General features: G+C 37.2%; 1 protein-coding gene across 2 annotated transcripts in view; it reads left to right on the forward strand.

Moving 5' to 3' along the window:
• The window catches only part of CHST10 (carbohydrate sulfotransferase 10), a 49981-nt gene that overhangs the window by 22443 nt on the left and 8919 nt on the right, over positions 1 to 18619 (forward strand). For both annotated transcript variants that reach the window (XM_027842573.1, XM_027842572.1), the window contains exon 5: positions 6550 to 6641. In XM_027842573.1, coding sequence (XP_027698374.1) covers positions 6550 to 6641 — 92 coding nt within the window. The remainder of the gene's footprint in view (positions 1 to 6549; positions 6642 to 18619) is intronic.

Genomic DNA, 18619 nt, shown 5'->3' on the forward strand with positions numbered 1-18619 from the left:
TAGAATAGACAATCAATAAATTTTTGTTCAAAGAATTAATGAATGAATCATCAAATATTTATTAAGAAACTGCTATGTGCCAGGTACTGTTCTAGGTGCTAGGGATACAAATGTAAACTCTAGCATTGTGCCTGCAAAAGCAGTTATCTAGCAAAATTTATTAGGTTAGGTTTGAAGCATGGTGCCTTCTTTAGCCCTCTAACAGTTAGGTTGCACGGTGGATAGAGCACTGGGCCCGAAGTCAAGAAGACAACCTCCTGAGTTCAAATCTGGCCTCAGACACTTACTAGCTGTGTGACCCTGGGCAAGTCACTTAACCCTGTTTGCCTCAGTTTCCTAGGTCCCCTGATTCTATATCCGGTGGTTTCTACTGTACCATCTGCTTTGACATCCACAAAGAAACAAGAAGGTCTTGACTTTTAACTCTTTGTCCAAAGCCCAGATGGCATTTGAGAGAGAAAGAGAGGGAAAGGGCCAAGATTCAGAGATATATATTATGAGTCCAAGGTATTTGATGCTTTGTTGCTATGCAATACTGTCTGATATCACCTTGGGGTTAAGGTTCAGTAGGATGGGATCCATTCAACTCTATTTTGGACTGCAATGCATCCCCTAAGAATTAGAGAGGCTTATTGTTATTCAGTAGTTTCAGTTATGTCTGACTCTTCATAACTGCATTTGAGGTTTTCTTAGCAAGGACACTGGAGTGGTTTGCCATTTCCTTCTCCAGCTCATTTTACAGATGAGGAAACTGAGACAAACAGGGATAAGTGACTTGCCCAAGGGTCACACAGTTAGAAAGTGTCTGAGGCCAGATTTGAACTCAGGAAGATGAATCTTCCTGACTCCAGGCCCAGCATTCTATCCTCTGTGCCATCTAGCTGCCCAGGTATAAAGTCTACCACTTTCTAGCTTTTGAAGAAGTTTCTTAGGCCAAGCACATGCTGGCTCCAAATGGCAGTTTACAATTTGGAGAAATTAAAGCAAAGCAAATGATGAAAAATAATAGAAATAAAATCAAAGCAAATAATGAATAAGAATGAAAAATAATGAAAAAGAAAAACTTTTACTGCATATAAATACTCAATAGAGAGATGTAAACAAGTATTTCAACAAGTATATACATGTATATCTCTCCAGGTTCCTACCCACAGGGATGCACACAGATTAATAACAACAGCCTGTGTGGGAATAAATAGTTCATTAAATCCAAAGAACTACACCCTCTAGTTGATTCCAGTTTATATAGGATTCCCTCCAAAATGGGTCATTGTGCATTTAAACTATTCCCTCTTTCTGGGTCTTCATGACTAAGAGCTACTCATGCACATAAAGCACTTATACCTCTCAGTGCCCAAGGCTTGGACAGAAGGAACAACAGCTAAGGCAGTGTCGAGTGTTTCTTCTTCTGTAAAATGGAAATAATAGCACTTTGCCTGCCTACCTCCCTAGGTTATTGAGAGGATCAAATGAGATCATGTATGTGAAAGCACTTTGAAGATCACAGAATCCTCTGATTACTGTCATCTTCCAGCTGGAGGAAGCTCTCCTTCAGCAATGATGCTGAAATGATTCAGGATGAAAGGCATGAGGGGAACATAGGCAATGGCTTAGGAATGCTTTTAGGTTTAGCCTGTAATGGAAATGATGTGTGACATGGGTGACAGCTCTGTGCTTTTTGGGTAGCACTTTAAACCTCCTCCCTTCGATGAGAGCTTCATAAAGTGTGATTAAGAACACCAAAGCCCCAGCCATCAGTGTCCCTTACAGGCTATGAGAGTGTGAAGAGTGATTGACAAATAGGTAATAGGCTTTTCCTTAGCCTAAATAGCCTCTCTTATGTAAGGTCAGTAAGAAGTTGAATTCTGATTGATGGTACCACCCAACATGGTGCTACCATATTACTTTCCCTTTCTTTCCTATATGCATGGAGGGATGGTTACCGAAAAGTCAATCTTCTGGGAGAGAAGCGAGGAACCCCGAGGCCAAGGGCAAATGAGGCATTTAAGGGTCACTATTCCCACTGAGAAATACTTCAGCTTCATGTACCTATTAAACACACAGCTAGATGTTGTGCAGACTAGGCTTAACAGACATGGCCTTCAGGAGCACTTGAGAAATATGCGAAGTCAGTCCAGAATTGCTAATAAAGTTACAGCTAACTCACAAGTTTTTATTTGGTAACAAGGACTATGGGTATCAGAGGTGATTGAAATTTACACATTACTAAGGCTAGTACAGAGCAGTAAGATGGAATGGGAATTAAGAAGACTCATCTTCCTGAGTTCAAATCTGGCCTCAGACACTTAATAGCTGTGTGACCATGGGCAAGTCATTCACCCTGTTTGCCTCAGTTTCCTCATCTGTAAAATGACCTGGAGAAGGAAATGGCAAAGCACTGCAGTATCTTTGCCAAGAAAACCTCAAATGGGGTCATGGAGGGTCAGACATGACTGAAAAATGACTGAAAAGGACAAGCAGCCCTATATGCTCCAAAAACATCACTGTTATAACACATTACAATCCTTTATGTCTATAATGGTGACTTTAAGTCATGAAAAAAAAGCTGAAATGGTACATTCTGTTTGAAATAGTGGAGAAGCATTTAGTCTAAATTTGAAAGTTAGCCATCAAAATATTTAAAATAGAAAGAAATAAATGAGCTCCTTTTAAAGATAAATTCAAGTTAACTAGGAATTTTATTTAAGCATTATATCTCATGGGGTGAGATGCTGGGAAAACAAGGGGTAACTATACTAAGTATGTCCAGTTTGGGTTTTTAAAAGGATGGGTAGAAACAGAAGAAGAGGGTTTGGTCCAGGGAAGTGGAATCAAAAATATAAATGGATTGAAAATAAGCTCTCTAAGGAGAATATTCATGGAGAGTGTTTTAACCTGGTGGAGAAAATGCTGAGGATGTGGTGTAATGTCTTCAAAAAAATGAAGCATTACTTCATACATGCATACATGCATACACACATACATACATACATACACACACACACATTTCTCCACAAAGGACTAAACAAGAGGATATGGGTTTAAATTAGAGTGTTTGGTGGTTAGATATAAAGAACTTCTTGACTATCCCAGGGATTAAGCCCTGGAATAAGCTCCCAGTCACAAAGGAAACTGCACTACCCATTCCTGGCTAGCTTTAAAAACAGAACAGACTTTCATCTGCCTTGATTGTTGTGAGTCTTTACCTTCCTAGGAGTGGGGGCTCAACCAGAAAGTTCTCATGGTCATTCCCATTTTTTTTGGATTTTGTGAATGCCCATGCTTTGCATTTGGCAGTTGAATAAATTAATCACGGATGGGCTATTAGACATAGAGAGAAAATAGGAAGTTTAATGGATATGTGTGATATGGGGCTTTAAATCTTTTAATCACAGCTGTTACAGTTTATTTCTTTTGTAACAGCAAATTTCCTCTTTCAGACTTAAAGCCTATTTTAAAGCATTCTTAAATGGAAACACTTGGAGGAGAATCCTAAAATGCTGTGAAATCTGATATAATGAAATTTCATTTCTATAAAGCAGATGGAAAATCCTTCATTTGAGTGCTTAGCAGTATACCAGTTGTAATTTTGCTTATAGTGACAGTCTGCTTCTTCTGCTTTTGTGCTGTGGGGGGAAAAAACAAACAACTTTGCTACATAAATCTACTCTGTGAACATCTCTTTCTTTTTCACACACATATATATTTGATGACTTCCTCTGCTGCAAGAACCGATCAGAAAAGCAGATTTTTCCAAAGTTTGTCAATAAAATAAAGCAGATTTTTTTAGGGCAGGAATTCTTAACCAGGGGTTCATGAACTTAAATGGGGGGAAGGGGAAACTTACATCTTTCTTTTCACTAATTTAGCATTTCTTCCAGTTATTAAAAGTATTATCAGGAGAATGGGTTTATAGGTTTGCCCTCAGCAATGGCTAGTGTACAGGGAAGAGGCAATTGTAGAGTTCAGATAATCAGCTATTCATAGATTTAAAGCTGGAAGAGAGATCTTAGGAATTCTCTAACCAACTCACTCATTTAAAGATGAGGTCATGAGAAGCGAAATGACTTGCTGAATTTCACACAGGTGGTAATAGTAAATGGCAGAACTGAGATTCAAACCAGAGATATCTGGTTTCAAATCCAGTGCTCTTCCTATAACATTAGACATTCATGACTTTGGAGAATGTTTCCAATGAACCTCTCTATGAGTAAGAATAAGTAAACCTTCTTTCTTAACAATCAAATAGAGGTCTTTATAAACCAGCATTTTTTGTGAGTTTTTTTTTAAACTTTGTTTTCTTTTCCAAATCTTGACTATGTATTGAGGGCTCCTGGCAAGTAAATTATATTCAAAGATCTAAGAGCAGTTTTTAAATTCTACCCATAAGCTAAAGAAAAATTCTATCCCATAAAACAACCACCAGGCTGGTCGAAGTATATGAACATACAATCTTCAAAAGAAAAAATACAAGCTATAAACAACATCATGGGGAAATGTTTAGAATATCTAATGATCAGAGAAAAGCAACAACCCACCAAGTTAGATGGCCTTTGAGGAACTTCCAACTGTGAAATTCTGTGAGAGACTTAGTTTGGACACTTCTCATGTCTGATGGCACTATTAGCGAAGATAACTTGATTTCTGAACAGCTAGGAGATAGGAAATGAAGAAAGAAACCTTATTTCTAAATAGGTCATAAGAAGGCAGACACACTGATTCACTGCTGGTGAAAACAATTTGAAATTTGATGAAAAAAGTTACGAAATTATGCATACACTCTGACCCAATGCAGTGCATCTGTATCCCCAAGAAGACTGACAGTAAGAAAGAAAGAGAGAGAACAAAAGACTCATATGTAAAAAATATTCATAATAACCAAGAAAACAAGAACTAGAAACAAATAATTGCTCAACAATTGAATGGCTAAAAAAAAGCCTGGTTGTAGTGGAATATTAATACTATTTAAAGAATGACATATGAAGAATTCAAAGAAATGTGGGAAGATTATATAAAGTTAATTAGCATGAAAAAAGCAGAGCCAAAGAAGATAATGACTTAGAACAGTTTGTATATGTATGTGTGTGCGTGCGTGCATGTTCAGACATGTGCATAAAATTCAAAGCATTCTGCAAGATGGCAGCTACTCAAACTCATGGATTATACCCCCATCAATGTTTACTTTTACCATCCTGGGGACACAATAGTTCAAAGCAAAAGGCATTTAACCAAGTAGTATAGTAGGTAAGGTGACAAAATATTTCCCATGCATACATGGGATATACGTTTAAAGGATACATAGAGAATACATGGAACCAAGAAATATCCATGGAGGGCACAGATACAGGGGAACCATGACCAGAAAACACATAGAAATGTTACATTCCTACAATATGCTCTTTCATACATATTTCCAGAGGCATGTTTCAGGAATGCATGTGGCCAAGGCACACACACACACACACACACAAAAAGCAAAACATGTGACCAGGGCAACTCATACCTTCAGTACTGCACAACTACCAGTGTTTTATGCTAGACATCATGTCTTTACTTGGCATGTCATCTCTGCTGAGTTTTTCCATTAGTTTTATGATTGCTCAGCTGCTTTCTACTTTCATCTTCTGAACTTAAGTTATTTAATTCCTTCAAGACCATCTGCTACCCCATTCTCTACTATAATATACTGCCATTCTCTACTATGTTGTACTAGGTTACAATGGCTAGAAAACCTCTCCCTGATGAGGACAGGCTGTTATTTTTTTTTGTATATAGCCAAGGCTGTGAGCCACCTACTCTTCTCCATCTCTCCTTCCTCCCCCCAGTTAAACTACCATCAAAAGTTAACAGAAGCCATAGATTCACTTTAATTCTATTCATTTGGCTATCTTTCTCTTGTGATACCAACTGTCTCTCCATGGTCCCAGGTAACTATTTGACTTGAGGTTAGAAAATTCCTTTTAACTTGTGTTAAATCCCTGGTTGTAAGTCTACATAGACGATAGCTATGTGGGAACTTGGATAAGTGATAGTCCCTTCACACCTTAGAATCTCCCTGATTGGTGCACAAATAAAACTCTGGGCAAGAACAAGATTACATGAAGCAGATAGCACCATTGGCCTCCACCTCTGGTTTATATTTTTTTCTCTTAATGTACATATCTGACAGGAATTATCATGCTACATTTCAGCATAAACTTTGGCTTTCTCTGTGCATAAATGAAGTCAACATGGAAAGACAACAAACCTCCAGTCAAATACAACATTCAGTGTTAGTATCATCCTCCTACAGCTAAAGGACATATTCTTACTTTTTCTAATTATCTGTTGTTTTCGGAGAATTTATTTTTTTTAGGGGATTTATTAGGAAACATCCATTGTATTGAAATAAAATGGATTTTTGTTTAAAGAATCACTAGAATCACTTATAGAACGTCATTCTGGTTAGGCAATTATCTGCCATATTCATTTTTAGTAGATGTGTATAATTCTAGCTTGAAATACTGATAAAATCATCATCTTAGCTTTTCATATTCCTTTGTCTTTTAGTGTATGGTGCCAAACAAGAGTTCCCATTCCTGACAACTATACCAGAATTAGAAAAGTGGAGAGAGGAGAAACACTTGCCTAAAGAACTAAAGGTGAGTGTTGTCAAGGCAGAGAAATGGAATTTCTTTCAAAATTCATGAGAAAAGATGAAAAATGCTATATACTTCCAGATAGAGAACGGATAAGACTCAGAATACAGATTGAAGCATATTTTTTCCCTTTTTTCTTTTGGGTTTTACTTTTCCATAACATGGCTAATGTGGAAATATGTTTTACATGACTTCATATGTATACAAAGTATACATTCTTGCCTTCTCAGTAGGTAGGGGAGAGGGTGGAGGGAGGAAGAGAATTTGGAATTGAAAATAAAAGTACAATTGAATTTTTTTAAATCAGAATTGATGAGAAAAACAAATAGGCTTCATGAAAGAAGACCAAAACAGCCTGGTCCATTTGATTTAGTCAGCTTGCAAATGAGTCCCAGGTGAAAAAGAAATGAAGGAAGGAGAGAAAGAAGTGTGCAGACTTCTTTTGTTTTGCCAGAATAGCATTTTTCACCACTTGTTTTAGGGGTCGTGCTTTCATACAGCTAAAACTGTGGTAGGTGCAGAAATGCAAAGAAAGGTCCAAGTATCCAAGAGAATCCTGCCTTGGCAGTATTGGTGGTATACAGTGGTATACATTGGTGGTATACAGTGACATTAGAAGCAAGTGGCATAGAAACAAGTAAGGGATGCTTATAGCATACAGAGTGCTGGGCCTGGAGTCAAGAAGCCCTGAGTTCAAATATGACCTCAGGCTCCAGTTATGTGATCCTGGGCAAGTCATTTAATGTATTTGCCTCAGTTTCCTCAACTAAAAATGGGGATAATAATAGCACCTACCTCCCAAAGTTGTTGTGAATATCAAATGAGATGATAATTGTAAGGTGCTTAGCACAGTGCCTGGCATATAGTAAGCACTCTATAAATGTTTGCTATCTTCATTTATTCACTCATTCATTTGTTCATGTATTCATTCATTCATTCATTCATTTATTTATTGTATGATATAAACCTGCTATTTTGCCAAAGGGTAGAGTATATTAGGACTATTTTTTTTTCTTTTCCTTTCTGCTCATATGTTGGTGAGTACATCTTAGTTCATAGGTATTTGGGTTTCTCAGAATACAACCCCTTTTTCAGGTTCCAAACCTAAGGTTCCATTGGTGCTTAGCTTTAAGAGAAGGCAAAGAACTTTTTGCTTTTCAAAAGGATTGAAAAATAACGTAGTGATTTTTTTATGTGAAGGCCCAATTGCTTTCCCTCCTGTCTAGAAAATATTTCATTTAAAGAAATCTGATTTACACACAGTATTTTAGAGGAACACAACTCATATAAATATCCTATACCTGGCATATTAAGAGGTGTGTGTGTGTGTGTGTGTGTGTGTGTGTGTGTGTGTCTGTGTGTGTGTGTGTAAAACCATAGAGAAAACCCAAAGAAAACAAGGCCTAATCCATTAGAGATTTATGGAATGCATCATGACATATTACCAATGTGATAATATCAATGAGGAATACAAAAGTAATATGATGTGGTCCCTGCTCTTGTCGACCTTCTTGGGGAGAAAAGACTAACATACAAGACAGAGAGAAAGGATCATGGCTAACTTGGGAGACCCAGACTTTATCTGCAGGAACCAACAACATAGGTTCACATCGACAAAAAGAATCTTATGGAGGTAGGTAAAACTTGAGTTGGGCTTTGAATTAATGTTCCTCCTAAATCTTTTTGACTTCTGATCAGGTGATCATGCTGCCTGAGTACAGTAATAAAATAAAGTAAACATATGTAAACCATTTAGTGGGTATCAAGTACTGTCCATGAATTGAAGAAACCATTTTCTGTTAGCAATAGAAAATGAAGATGGAACAAATGTAGACAAGCGTTTACCATTATTAGGGGTTGTGGAAGAGGTCAACAATACTAACAACTCAGCCTCTCTATTTTTAAAGTATCTTTTTTCCCCATTATCTGGATTGGGTTCCTGGGGATTATGTGTTCCCTTCTGTCATTATAGACTAAGATATAGACTATAGTCTGGCTAGAATAGTTTAGGTTGCCAGTTGTAACTTGAGAGGATCAGCAGTGTAGAATGCCTCCCACTTCTCAGACAATTTGTGAAATATAGGTATGCAATGAAGCACATATTGTCAGGCATGGCCAGCGTGTTGATTTGTATTGCTTAACTGTCCTTTATTATAAGAAAGGATTCTATTGGAGAGGAAGGAAGTCATTAGGAAGTTATTTTAATGTTTGGTCCTTTCTTAACCCATCAATAAAACATTTTAAAAGTAGTTTAGGTTGCATTCCTACCAGGAGACCATGAGAGGAGACACTCTGTAATGTAAGTCCTCTCAACTTACAATTTGCACACTGAACTATCCCAGCCAGACTATAATATAGTCTATAATTAATTTGTATAGGTTTCCTCAACCCTGTGCTTCTGATTTCTATAGGTAACACAAGGGAAAATGGGTCCTGCCCAGAATCTGCAGTGTGAATAATGCAAGTAGAGTCTAGGGAAAAAGAGGATACCTTATGACAGTAAAAGGCATCAGATTTTCAATTCTGCTGTCACAAGGGAATTGATAGCATTAAGCTTACAAAACTCTGGAGACATTCAGGTTGTGGCATTATAGTGCCAGTAAAACAAAGAAAAACTGTAGATATTCAGAAAAGAGCAAGGAAAGTAAAGACTTTCAGTCAAGAAAGACGTGACAGAAATTATTTGACAGTTGCTTAACTGAGTCATATGACTGAGCTCATTACTTAAAGTATATAATGGCTTCTACAGAGGCAACTAGTTCATAAGACTCAAAAAGGTAAAATGATGAGATAGTAAGAGATGAAGATAAGAGGGAAAGGATGAAGATAAGAGGGAAAGTATGAAGAGAGAAGCAATTATCAGAGAATATTCTTAGATGAAAGGAGAGAACGAAGGAAAGTTTGTGGCAAAAATGAATAGAGTCAGACTGGAAGTCAAGTTAGCCTGGGTTCCATGTTCCACATCTGGCATATACTGGCTGTGTGACCTTGAAAAAATCACAGTCTTCCAGTGTCCCAGGAACCCTTCCAAGAAAATTGTTGACTTTAAATTGCAGAACAATTGCAGATCTGCTTTGGTAGAGGGGATTTACTTACCTGGGAATTCTCATAGGTTCCCAAAGTGGGCAATACTTCCCCCGGGGGGGGCACTGGAACAATCCAGGGGAGTGGTAGTAGCCTTAGGTGGAATTGGGGTAAGGGGGAGGTGGAAGCATAAGGAAAGAAGAGAAGAAACTTTAAAAAATTTTTATATTAATTTATATTGATTTATCAATAATCACTTCCATATGCTTTTGAGTTTAAAATTTTTCTCCCCCTTCCTCCCCACCACCCTCCCCAAGATGGTGCAAAATCTGATATAGGCCATACATTTATATTCATATTAAACATATTTTCACATTAGTGATGTTGTAAGTAAAAATTAAAACCAATAGGAGGAACCATCAGAAAGAGGAAACAAAACTCAACAGAAGAGAAAAAAAAAATAGCAATTCAACTTGCATAGTTCTTTCTTTGGATGTGGATAGCATTTTCCATCACAAGGCCTCTGGAGATGTCTTAGATCCTTATGTTGCCAGGAAGGATTAAGTTTATCAATATTAGTCATCACACAACGTGGCTGTTACTGTGTACAACATTCTCTTGGTTCTGCTCATTTCATTCAGCATCAGACCATACAAGTCTTTTCAGATTTTTCTGAAGTCAGCCTGTTCATCATTTCTCATAGCACAATAGTATTCCATCATATTCATGTACTACAACTTGCTCAGCCATTCCCCAATTGATGGGCATCCTCTCAATTTCCAATTCTTCGCTACCACAGAAAGAGCTGCTATAAAGATTTTTGTCCATGTGGGTCCTTTTCCCATTTGTATGATCTCTTTGGGATACAGCCCTAGAAGTGCTATTGTTGGGTCAAAGGGTATGCACATTTTTATAGCTCTTTGGGCATAGTTCCAAATTGCTCTCCAGAATGGTTGGATCATTTCACAACTCCACCAACAATGCATTAGTGTTCTAATTTTCCCACATCTTCTCCAACATTTATCATTTTCCTGTTTTGTCATGTTGGCCAATGTGATAGGTATGATGTGGTACCTCAGAGTTGTTTTGATTTGCATTTCTCTAATCAATACTGATTTAGAGCATTTTTTCATATGACTATAGATGGCTTTAATTGCCAAGAGAAGAAAATTTTGAAAAACTGTTCATATATATTTCATATGTTGTATAACAGAATTAAAGTTGTAGGGATTACATTATTTTCCAAATAAACACATAAAATGTGAGTTATAACCAATCAGTGGTCAAGTCTTCAGACAGGTCTTAACAAGCAACTGTTGGCAGGTGAGCATGTGCAAGTGTGTTGAACATTGTCGGGAAGCCCAGCATGGGAACCTGGGAACCTAACCATCCTTTTATAAAATTGACACAAATTAAAAAAAAAAAAAAAACCAAACTTTAAAGGATTAAAGAAAGTAGATTTCCAGGGGGCCACTGAGTAATTTTTTAAAAGGGGGTGGTAGGCTAAATAAGTTTGGGAACCTCTGCTCTAGATGAATGAAATCATAAGTCCTACCCCACTTCCCAATCACTCAACAAAAAGAGTAGAAACCGTTAAAGTTTGGTGAAAGACCAGGAAGTCCTCAACGACTTGTGTTTCTGAGTTTGTAAGTCAGTTATTTAGAACATGGAAGAAATTTTTACTAGAAACAATTTAATACATGGATGGTTAGGTTCCCAGGTTCCCACAGAAGTCTATTAACCCATAATCTAGCTGTACATTTGTAATGAAAAATAGTAGAAAACAATACTGCTCTAATAATAGTAATTAAAACAAAAATAAAATTGAATAAGAAATGTTTTTATCTTGAATGCTGGTGCTTAAGGAAAAGTAAGTTTAATTAGAAGATGAGAAAATAGAAAGTTAAGTTTCAAAATGGGATTTCTGGTATTCTCAAAGACTGGAAGTTGATGGTACTAGTCTAATATCATTTCAAAACATAGAACTTTTTCAAAAGTTTTTTTTTTCAAAACTGGCATTAAAAGCAGGTAGGACTACTCTTTAGGCTTATCATCCATGAATAGAGCTGTTGTTTGATTCATAATTAGAAGAGAAGGAGAAAAAGAAAACATGAGAGATTTATTTTCACAAAGAACTGAGCAGTATTGAAAAGGAAGAAGACCATGTATGGGGGGGGGGGGTGGGGGTGTGGGTGTGGGTGTGTTTTGTGTCTTTGTGAACCCAAAGGCTTCCCAAGAGATTATTTGAGGTAGAATAAACTGAGTTGTGAGCTGAGAGAGACCAAAGTAAAGAAGGAAGCAGAGTATATTTGGAATCTCTTCAAGTAGAAATAAAGAAGATTGTAGGGAAGGTGCCCTTTGTCCAGTGCAGCCTAATTAGTTTATTGAGCAAGCAGGAGTAAAATTGACCACCTGGAAAAGTTTATGTTCAAGAATCTAGTAAACAAAGTGGGTGTGTGGGTATGGGTGAATGTGGGAGTATGTGCACTGATCCACACACCCACACCCACCTTATTAAACAAGGTGGTGAATTGGAATTGGAAGGGGCAGGGGCAGGTGAACTCTCTGACTTTTTCCTTCTCTAGGATCTCTAGTAAGGGGTATATGTATGGGATAGGATATAAGCCCATATAGATGTTTACCATGTATATATAAATAGGATTAGGGACGATTTTATTGTACAAAGGCAAGAATAATGGGTATAGGTAGTATAATGGATAAAGTGCTCAATTTGGAGTCAAGAAGACAGGAGTTCAAATCTTACCTCAGGCACTTTGTGATCCTAGGCAAATTTCTTAACCTTTATTAGTCTTAGTTTCATTATCTGTTAAATGGGGATAATGATAGCACCCATTTCTCTGGATGGTTGTGAGGATCAAATGAGATAATATATGTCAAATGCTTTGCTAACTTTCAAGTGCTATATAAGTACTAGCTATTGTTAAATAATTGCATATTATATGATGTCATGTGACATAATATTTTATAATGTTAAAATAAAATAATTACAGATTAATGTTATGTCACATGTCACATATTAATAGCACACCTTATGTTATTACATATTTAACTGTTATTTTGTAATGTTATGATTGTATATTATGTGAGATGATAACATCATATGATATACGATATTGTAATAACAATATAATATTGTTATTCTATAAGGACCTCCCCAATGAAGAAGCTTCTTCTACCAATGCACTTTGGTTGTTTGTGTGTGTGTGTGTGTAGGGATTAAATAAGGGAGCCTTCAAAGAGTCATTTTAAGAGTTTTTTTCTTTTTTCTACAATAGAAACACTTGAAGGGGAAAACAGAAGAATTAACTTAAATCAGTGATGTGTGTGATCAGTGAAGAATGGGAAGAGTAAAAAAAACAAAAAACCCTGCATCAGTCTAGTGTTACTGCTGTGACATTATTTTATTGGACTTGTGAAGGCCAGCATTCTCCCCATTTGGTCCCTAAGTGGGTCTGTTGAAGAAAAGAAGCAGCTATGGCTCTTTCAATACACAGGATAAATTGGAAATAATCATCAGAAGAAAGGTTATAGAATTAAGGGGGGATAGGAAAGGCTTCCTGTAGCAGTGGGATTTTAGCTGGGACCTGAAGAAGTAAAAGCCAAAAGTAGTACTTGCTATCAAGGAGCTCACAGTCTAATGGGGGGACAACATGTAAACAACTATGTACAAACAAGGTATATATCCAATAAATAGGAAATAATCTCAGGGGGAACATACTAGTACTAAAAGCAAAGGGCTTCTAATAGGGCTTCTAATACATTTATTAAGGGCCTACTGTGTGCCAGGAACTGTGCTAACCACTTTACAATTATTATCTCATTTGAACCTCACAATTTTGTGAGGTAAGTGCTGTTATCTCTCTTTTACAGATGAGAAAACTGAGGCAAGCAGGTTTCAATGATTTACCCAGGGTCATACAGTTGATAAGTATCAGAAGCCAGATTTGAACTCAAATCTTCCCAACTCCAGGCCCAGTACTTTATTCACTATTGAGACTTAACAGGAAGCCAGAAGATAAGAGATAAGGAGGGACAGAATTTTAGGTATGGTGTACAGCCAGTGAAAATGTCTGAAATTAAGGTTAACCATATGCTAAAAAACTGAAAATTCATGAACTTTTTCATTAATTAGCCAGGATCTTCCCCTTTAAGAAATACTTCAAGAAATCAGTTAATTTGTTTCTGTGGGTTCTCCTGCTGCAACCAATCACAAATTTCACACACCTTTGTGAGTTGCTATGGCAAAAACAAAATAAATCATCTCTCAGTAGCCACCTTTCTTAGGGTGTTTGTCTCTGCTGGTTCTAGACTAATTAATCCACATGCATTTATGAAGTATTTACTTGGTGCTAATTGTTGTGTTCAATCCATTGGCTACAAAGATGAAATAGCCCTTGCCTTCAGGAAGTCTACATTCTCTCAACAAATTTAAGCATTGCCAGACCCATAGTTGCAGTCTTGACAGCTTGTTAGGACTTGCTAGAGTTTCTGCTTTGCTGTTTGAGCTTCCTGGGATCCAGGTTCGATGCCAGGATAAGGATGGAGATGTTACAGAAAAGCAAATAAATCAAACTGATATCCTTAATAGTTATTTGGTATTCCTCTCCCTAGAATTCAGAGGTTCCCAACCTTATTTGGCCTACTGCCCCTTTTCAAAAAAAATTACTCAGTGTCATTCCCCCAAATCTACTTACTTTAACCCTTTAACATTTTCTTTTTTGAAATTTGCATCATTTCATAAAAATATATTTTTTTTAAAATGACACATCTTAAATTTAATAATTTATTGTAAATGTGTGGGTTTTTTCCTGCATCAAAATTTTGATAATGCAGTATTGAGTCATGTAACCATATAGTATCATATTGTAAACAAGTCATTACCCACACATATTCCTGCTGATACATGTTGGACTTCCCCACAATGCACAACACATTCACCTACCAACACTTGCTTGTTAAGACCTGTCAGTGGACTTGACCACTGATTGGTTATAACTTACATTTTGTGTGTTTATTTGGAAAATAATGTAATCATTATGACTTTAACTCTGTTACACAACAGATGAAACATATACAAATGGTTTTTCAAAATTTTACCTTCTCTTCTTTCCTTATGCTTCCATTGCCCCCTTATTTTTATTCAATATCCCCCAATTGCACCAGAGGCTACTACCGCCCCTTCCGCATCATTCCAGCACCCCAAGGGGGTGGTATTGCCCATTTTGGGAACCTCTGTGGTGGTGTACGATTCTGTAAGTTGGGGCACTGTTTATGAGAAAGGAATTAAGAAATTAAAAGCTTCTTTTTTCAGTCCAAAAAGAAGGGAGAAAGAAGTTAGAGTATCATAAATGTTGTTATTCAGTCATTTTTAGTTGTATCTGACTCTTTGTGACCCCATTTGGGGTTTTCTTAGCAGATATACTGGAGTAATTTGCCATTTTCTTCTCCAGCTCACTTTACAGATGAGGAAACTGAGGGAAACAGGGTTAAGTGACTTGTCCAGGGTCACACAGCTAATAAGTGTCTGAAACTGGATGTGAACTTAGGTTTTCCTAACTCCAGGCCTACTGCACCACCTAGGTGCCCCAGGATAGGTAGACAGACCTATTCAAAATGAGACCTCCCTTGATGTTTTACTCCGAATCCATTTTGCTATCTGCTTTGCTTTTTAAAAAACTGGAATTTCTAATTGCATTTGTGATTAGGCAACTCCTTTCCAGAGCATCTCTTCCTAAAGAAGGCAGATGTTGAGGCTACATTAAAGAAAGCCAGGAAGAGAAGACTTCAGCCTTGACTTTGGTTGCTAGAAGGAGGAGAGGGAAGAGGACCATGCAAGGCAACTTGAGAGATATTTAAAGAAAGGGCAGAATAGTTCAATTCCCTAGTGATTTTATTATTGTTGTTGTTGTTGAGTCATTTTTCAGTTGTTTCTGACTCTTCATCCTGACCCCACATTTTATCCACTGAGGCACCTACCTTCCCTATTAAAAGCACAATCTTAAAGTCAGCCATGATTATTACCTTGTATGATGAGACCATTGTATGTGAAGTATTTATTGTCTCTTGAGGATTATTGCCAAGTTAGTTATTATTATTATTATTATTATTATTATTATTATTATTATTATTATTATTATTGCATTCTGAGTAATCTCAAGAAAGGATGCTCCCAATCACAGAAGCTTAGGGACTGGACCTGTGATTTCATTGGCATGGGGAACTCCCAGGTGAGGAAACTCTATTTATTAATGCAGGTCAGCACTTTCTCTATGATAGAAAGCTGCCTAGAACACTAAGAATGACATACCCAGGGTTGTGTTCATTTTGTTCTTCATTATTTCATGCAAGTCTATCCATGTTTTTCTAAGATCATTGAGTTAGCTCAATTTGTAGTGTGAAGGCTGATTTTTGTTCAGTTGTTTCAGTCATGTCCAACTCTTCAGGACCCCATTTGGGGTTTTCTTGGGAAAACTATTGGAGTGATTTACCATTTCCTTCTCCAGCTCATTTTACATATGAGGAAACTGAGGCAAACAGTGTAAAGGTGAAGTGACTTGCTGAGGGTCACATAGCTAGTAAGTGTCTGAAACTAGATTTGAACTCAGATCTTTCTGGCTCCAGGTCAGGTGTTCTATCCACTGTACTACCTAGCAGGCACACTTTAGGGGCTTGACAAATGCTTTTTGATTGATTGATTGATTGATTGAGATATAAATCTGACACCAGACAAACGTGACCTCAAGTTAATCCAATTTTCAGAATCCTCTCATGCTGAACTTTGCCCTTTCCTAAACTCCACTGATTTATCAGTAATAATAGTGTTTTCTTTTGGTGAAATGGGAATTAGGAGAGCTAACCATCCATAGAACCTCTCCTGAAGGGAGAAGAAAGATCTTAACTTGAATGTTCTCCTGCCTTTGGACACAAGACATGGTCCTTTCATTAAGGAATGACTGAAGGATTACACCTAATCTAAGCCTCTTTTGCATCTAGCATTTAGGAGCAGGAGAAATTTGAATATGTAGGATATGTGTTCTTTTTCCATCTGTATATTTAGTTTCTGGTGATGGAGTAAAAAAAAAACAGCATTTAAATAGTGTTTTTAAGGTTTGCAAAGCATTTTACAAATATCTCATTTTTTTTATACCCACAACAACCCTGGGAGATAGATGCTATTATTATCCCCATTTTATAGATGCGGTAACTGAGGCAGACAGTGGATAAGTGACTTGTCTAGGATCACACAACTAGTTCATGTCTAATACCAGATTTGAACTCAAATCTTTCTGACTTCAGGTCCAGTGGAGTCTGCTTTATCCACTCTACCATCTAGCTGCCTGAAAGGGTATCCCCCACTAGAAGTTCCTTAGCTTTGAAAATCAGTTCCTGATGTTGGTCTTTGGATTACCATTTGCATTTGGGGTTGGTTGCCACCTATTGGTGAATTGCCCAGATGCTGTAGTAACATTTATCCCAGGATCTATTTTCTGTATCATCAGAGATATGGTAGTGCTCTCTGGCAGTCACTGTGGAGTCTGTTTCTCCATGCTGACTGCATTTTACTTCTAGGCAAAACTCATTAAAAAGGTAGTAACCCTTTATTGGACTAAGCTGTTCTTTCTTATAAGCAGACCGTTTAACCATCAGCTACAAAATCCTCCTTCAAAAGCATCATTGCTAGCAAGAGGTAGCAATGGTACAACAGAAAGATTATCAAATTTGGAGTCACAGGTTTTTGTTAATCAGTTGTTTTCAACTCTTTGTGACCCCATTTGGAGTTTTCTTGGCAAAGATACTGAAATGGTTTGCCATTTCCTTCTCCAGTTCATTTTACAGATGAGGAAACTGAGGCAAACAGAGTTAAGTGACTTGTCCAGAGTCACACCAGTAATAAGTGTCTGAGGCCATATTTGAACTCCACTCCTGGTGCTCTATCCACTGTGCCACCTAGCTGTTAGGACCTGGGCTCAAATCCTAGCCCTGTGACTTAGTAACTGTGATACTTGAGCAAGTCATTTAACTTTATGAGACTCAGTTTCCTCATCTGCAAAACAAAGGGTTGTACTAGATGTGCTGTAAGGTCAGTCCCAACTCTCATATTCTGTTTTCACATTGTTGTGTTCATCAGAGTAGTCTGTAATTATCCTTCCTGAAATCTGCAATTAAAACAAATATTTGCTCAGCATTTGCTTTGTGTTCAGAACACTGCTAAACACTAGAGACATAAATTTCATCTGATATCTCAAGAGATCTTAGGAATATGTCATAAAATTAAAGGTCTTTACCTAGCATTATTGAAAGATAACTGTTTTCTTCAGGTTACTGAGAGAGAGAGAGAGAGAGAGAGAGAGAGAGAGAGAAGTTCAGATAGAAACCTAAGGTTTTGATCTAAACCTAAGGAGCTGTCCAAGTCCTTTTTTATTACTGGGATTTTGTTTCACTAAATACTGCTTCCTATACATGATATTTGGAAATGTTTTTGTCACAGAGGCATTTATTGTCATAGAAATTGATCTGGGGGTGTGCTAGAGCTAGCTTGAGAGTGAGAATCAATTGTTAAATTTTCAGGGTGAACCTTTACACCTTGGAAATCAACAAACACAACTAGAGCTTGATTTATTGTTTTGTTTCTAGAATTAAGAAAGTAATGGAGAAGATATCAATAATGCAGATTAAATTTAAAAGTGCATCATGCATATTTTTGAAGAGGTGGTTATTAAACATTTACCAATACACCACTGATTTGACCTGTATCCCCCCAAATCATCCCTCAGTTCATTGTCATGTAGACATGGGCCCTGGTTTTTAGTTTACCCTATGCACTTAAATTCAGAATTACATGAACCGCAAACACCTGAAGAACTTGGGATTGGGGGTGAGGAATGAAATGAGAACAGCATTTATTACTGCAATTTCTGAATGAAAAGATTCCTATG

This window comes from Vombatus ursinus, unplaced genomic scaffold, assembly GCF_900497805.2.
Source record: "Vombatus ursinus unplaced genomic scaffold, bare-nosed wombat genome assembly UNPS02014877.1, whole genome shotgun sequence".
Lineage (NCBI taxonomy): Eukaryota > Metazoa > Chordata > Mammalia > Diprotodontia > Vombatidae > Vombatus > Vombatus ursinus.